General features: G+C 39.9%; 1 protein-coding gene across 1 annotated transcript; it reads left to right on the top strand.

Moving 5' to 3' along the window:
- The first annotated feature begins 1,251 nt into the window (after nucleotides 1–1,251).
- Nucleotides 1,252–4,299, top strand: LOC115171470 (sialoadhesin). Its single transcript, XM_029728305.1, has 2 exons — nucleotides 1,252–1,626; nucleotides 1,892–4,299. Exons 1-2 carry the CDS (start codon nucleotides 1,510–1,512, stop codon nucleotides 3,446–3,448), a joined length of 1,674 nt encoding a protein of 557 aa, XP_029584165.1. The 5' UTR covers nucleotides 1,252–1,509; the 3' UTR covers nucleotides 3,449–4,299.
- The last annotated feature ends 1,348 nt before the right edge of the window (nucleotides 4,300–5,647 follow it).

The following is a 5,647-nucleotide window of genomic DNA, read 5'->3' as shown; positions in this document are numbered from 1 at the left end:
TCATCAGAATAATCTCTGTTTTAATGTGATGAATCAGCCCCAACTGTTAACCAGTGATGTGATTTAATTTCTCTCTTTCAAAAAAGAAGAAAACTTCATTATCTATTCTAGGAACCTAGCAAGTGCTTAGGGTGGGGAAATTAGTGTGGAGTTGCCCGTGGCAGCGACAGCTTTCACAGCCTTCAAGGGCCACTGAAGAGATGCTGCAACCCTGACTTGACATTGCCCAGCAAGGGATTTATGAGTGCTCACATTATGGAATATCAATGTAGAATACATCGTGGAGTTCCCAGTTCATATACAGTATAAAGGAGGCAAGTCATATTGGCCTATATGTAAAAGCAATAACTCACAAGCGAACTAAGAGCTCACATTTTGAAGCTATCTAGTAAAACTGAGAAATTGTGCAACCCTAGAATTGTATCGTTAGACGTACAGAATTTATTAGCTTGAAGAGAGATGAGTCTACTGTACAATTGGATCTCCATGCTCTAGTATTGTGGTTTTCGCTCAGCCTGGGGAATGGACCGCCCTCAGAGTGTCTGGATCTGTTCAGCAATTCAAATATCCATCTACACAAACAAAACATGGTCACCAGCTTTTGATCTCATACGATATGCATGCGGTGCAATCTGCAAAGAAATAATTGCCTGAGATTGAGCCATTTCAAACCTGTCCTCTGGTCCCTCTATTTCCAGGCTCCATCATTTCCCATGACATGAGCCCTTTAATGGGTTTTCTCATCTCCTTGTCTCAGGTAATATGATGTATATTCATCAGAGTATAAACAGCTACCTCTGGGATAGAAGGCTGATGCAGAGGCGATCTCATACAAACATTGTTTTGTTTGGAGAAATCAAAAGTGCTTCCTTATTACTATTGTGCAGATGCATGGTATTTGGCTTTTTCTCATATTAACATTCAAACACCTGAACCTTTATCACTTGTTTTCCACCATCACTGCTTAATGTTTGAATCACTTTATTTGTCAAGGGTGCTGGATGAGGCTGCCGTCTAAAATTCTGTTAAATCGTTGTACTGGTATAAAATTGGCAGAGCCGTAACTTTTCTGTAGTACAACATTTGTCTTTTGGACGAGCAACCATGTTGGTGGAGCTTTATTGGTCAAAGTGAAGTTGTGTAATCTACTGTATGAATTAATTTGCCCCACATCCCCTTATCACTCACCCTTGTTAGTTTGTTGTTAGTTTAAGCAACCTCTTCCTGATTGTGAAATATATGAAAACCAACACTGAGATGACAGTGTGAAATATTAGATTGTAATTCTCAGGGGATAAAAGGGGGGAAATCATTTACCTAACCAATAGAGATGTTAATGGTGTATCTCACCGTATCATAGAGCTGTAACAGAAGTGATATGAAATGTTTCAGCTACATTTATCTTAGCCAACAGCTTCAGGTATCCCATATAAAGTTGGTCAGATTCTGTTCTTTGCCTTATATAGTCATCACACCACCAACGTGTCTTAAGGGAAGGAAGTTGGTGAGATGTGTTTCAGCAACATGTCCTTCCTCCGTTTACTAAGAAACATCTTCACAGTTATATTTCGTTCAACTGTGCTGCCAGACATTTTGAAGATATCAGTTGACCATCTTTTCCAAAGTGTAAGTATCTTTTGTGATTATTTACGTCACTAATTACATTTCTCTCAATTCACACAGCTTAAATCCCCAAGACTTCTGATCCCAAAAAGCTAGCTTTTCAACTTCTGGAAAAGTTTGTTGACATTGACGTCAAAGTAGTTTTTGGGCTCTAGAGCAGTTTGGGTTATAACAAATATTGAGTAATATGAGGCAAATGTTTCATGCTAAAATCTTAATCAAATACTTGATTCATTATATCTATGATGTTATTGCCTCTACACTACAGGTAACTGCAGAGATCCCCATGACACTGACAGGAAGAATGTTTTTTGGACTGTTTCTCTTCATACCAGGTCTTCTGTCTGTGAACGTGGTGAGTATCACCCGTGCAGAGTTTACTATCTGTGCATTACAGGGAGCAACTGTGAAAGTAAGATGCCTCCATCCACCAAATTCCAAAAGTGAATACCAAAACCTCTACTGGTTTAAAAAGAGCCAGAAGTGGAAATGGAGGGACAAGACTATACCTGAGGACCTCTCTAAAGACCCAGAATATAAAGGTCGTTTGACATTTGGTGGCAGATCTTTTCTTGAAATAAGAGATCTTAGAAAGAGTGATGAGGGTGTCTATTCCTTTAGATTTAAGGCAGAGTCCTCTGGATGGATAAATAGTGCACATGGAATCAAGTTGATTGTCACAAACCTGCAGATAAAGATGGATTTTGTGACAAATGAACTGAGGGTGAAAGTGACCTGTACCACTACCTGTACACCGAGTGATAACCCCACCTACATCTGGTACAAGAACGGTAAAATTACTCCACACACCAACACCTCCAGCTTGTCCCTCAACTCAGCCAATAGTATGGATGCAGGCAGCTACTCCTGTGCTATAAAGGGCTATGAGGATCTCCGTGCTCCTGCAGTGTGTTTCCAAAGAAACTGCTTGGATGTGAGATACACCCCCACGACAATCTGTGGCTTCCCTGGGTCATATGTAGACCTACCTTGCACTTACACATTCCCCAGAGATCTCAATATCACAGAGACACTTTGGGTGAATAATACAGATCTCAAAATGGAGCCTGAAGATCTGACTCGGTACCCGGAGTATGAGGGTCGTGTGGAATATCGTGGGAACGGTAATGACTGCACCCTGAGAATCACAGATTTGAGAAAGAGCGACTCGTCCAAGTACAGGTTCCTGTTTAAAACGCAAGGGACATACTTCAATTCGCCAGCAGTCTCCCTGTCTGTCACAGACTTATATGTGCATGTATATCCTGCCGTCGTGGAAAAAGGAGCCTCTGTGTGGATCTGGTGCAATACCCAGTGCGGTCTTCCGCAAGGCTTTGGGGGCTTCATCTTGTACAAAGACGGACAACCCATACCCAGCCCAAATGATGAAGAAGATTACATAACGCTCCACACAGTCAGCAGTGAGGATGCAGGTAGCTACTCCTGTGCACTGATTGGTCAGGAGGAGTTACTCTCCCTGGAAGCTACACTCACTGTCACTGAAGGACCAGTGTCTGTGTTAATTGTTGTTCTGGGGGTGGTGGTTCTCCTGACTGTCGCAGCTCTTCTGGTCTTTACCTTCAGCACACTGAAAAGGAGAAACATGGGAGGACATGATGTCAGAATGAACGTCCAAACTGTCAATAATGATGGCGCTCATCTAGATGTCAGTAGGAGGGAGAGCTCCCCCGACTTTGAAAATGTTGAACATATCTATGCGGACCCAGATGAGTTTGATGACAAGTACACAGCTCTTCGGCGGGGGCATTGGCACTCCGTGTATGACATCATCCAGAGGAGGGAGTCACCACAGAACCTGGACTAAAGGCTGCCTGTGAGGAGAGCACTGGCAGAATTAAAAAGCCCTTTTGGACTGACCAATGTAGACATTTTCAAATAAATGCAACTTAATGTTTTATATCAAGACATTTCGAAAGCTTTTGGACATCACAGCAACATTGAGGGAATTCTATTTGAGTCAGAAAAAGATACTCATATGACAGGTAAGATATACAAAACCTTGTAGAGAGCCTATCCAACTGACAATCTCTTAGAAAATAAATATTAGCTATACGAACCAAGACTTAGAAATAACTAGTATTGGCACAAGATGGAGGGAGTGTTGGAATATAACTAGTGAAATTACAGTTAACGAAAATAAATGCTTAATCCAATATCAACTAATGTACATAATTTATCACACGAGAGACAAAATTCATAAATTCTACAGCACAACAGCAGAGTCATGTGTTAAGTGTTAAACTAATTAATGCCTTCTGGGAGTTATGGGCAGAATTAGAAAGCTGGCTGTCAAAAGTTTTAAAATGTAAGTTTACTTTTAATCAATCTATCTGCATATTTCAAGACTTAGTAAGATAACTAATGGACTGGACAATATTATTTTCTTCACTTACATCGGAGAAGCTATTACTTAAATACTGGAAGTCAAATGAAACTCCATCGTTAAGAGAAAGGAAGAATCAATGGCTTGCTATTTAAATATGTAAAACAATCTGTCTACAGGTCATATGGGGCAGAGTCTTACAAGTATCGGGGGTGGATACAGGGGTGGATATGGTGGGAACATGTGGGTGTGAGCATGTGTGATGTCATTAATGTTTGTGGAAATGTATGTAAACTTTAAGTTATTTATTGTTTATTGTCAAAAAAGAATAATATATAAATAAATACATATACAGTACCAGTCAAAAGTTTGGACACACCTACTCATTCAAGGCTTTTTCTTTATTTTGACTATTTTATACACTATAGAATAATAGTGAAGACATCAAAACTATGAAATTACAAAAAGAGTGTGCAAAGCTGTCATCAAGGCAAGGTGGCTTCTTTGAAGAATCTCAAACATAAAAAATATTTTGATGTGTTTAACACTTTTTTTGGTTACTACATGATTCCATATGTGTTATTTCATAGTTTTGATGTCTTCACTATTATTCTACAATGTATAAAATAGTAAAAATAAAGAAAAACCATTGAATGAGTAGGTGTGTCCAAACTTTTGACTGGTACTGTATATAAAGAGAGAGCACTGGCACTAAACGAAGGCCAGGACTCACAAGATGGATAGATATGCACAAGGTCATTGGATACATTCTTGAGAAAGGCTGATCTCTCTTTCCTTTTTAGGGAAACATGTATTGAATGGAAATATTGTAATAGCTATTTCTATGGTTATTATTACAAGCTAATGCATACAAGCTAATTAGTGTGCCGTTATTTACAGCATGTAAGCCATTTATAGGCGTGTGTAGGCTACATTAAAGAAACCTAATGTTACTCTTTTATTTAGTCTTTTGTTTATGACTACTGCCAAGACAGGCAATTACCTTGCATAATAACCTGAGCGTTTAGCAAATAGGTCACTGATTACCTGCTGATAGACTTGAAATAATTACAATTTAATCATGCTAAACAAATATTCTGGCCATAGACTGAAACATTCAGAATATTCCATGCAATGTCTTCCATAGTGTATGCATAGTGATGACACTGACATGATGACACTGCCCTCGTTAGTCCTGTCACTGTGATCTACACACTGAGGAAGCACTCAAAAGGATGTCACATAGTCCCACTCCACCGTAGCCCTGCCAGATTCTCTGCACAGTGCACGTCATCCTCAACCTTGTCCTTGCTCTCTCTAGAGTTTGACCGTGAGCGGGCACAAAATGTCACCAAGTTGAAGTGGCCGACAGGCACCCTCTCTGCGGGGCTTCAGGTCGCTTCTCCTCTCATTAGAGAACATAACACAATCTCACCCTTCTCCTCAAATCAAATAAGGAGTAGGTGATGATGTCCTCGGCGACCTGAATGCTCTTAACGAGTTTCAAAGGACACAATTTTTTCTTTCTCTCACAATATCCCTCTTCTATCCCTCTGTTTCTATCCCTCTGTTTCTATCCCACTGTTTATATCCATCTGTTTTTTTCCCTCTGTTTTTACCCCACTGTTTATATCCCTCTGCTTCTATCTCTGTCTTTATATCCAACTGTTTATATCCCAC

The sequence above is a fragment of the Salmo trutta genome, chromosome 3 (assembly GCF_901001165.1).
Source record: "Salmo trutta chromosome 3, fSalTru1.1, whole genome shotgun sequence".
In the NCBI taxonomy this organism is placed as follows: domain Eukaryota; kingdom Metazoa; phylum Chordata; class Actinopteri; order Salmoniformes; family Salmonidae; genus Salmo; species Salmo trutta.
Note: the sequence above shows the minus strand (reverse complement) of the source record. Positions and strands in the feature narration are given on the sequence as shown.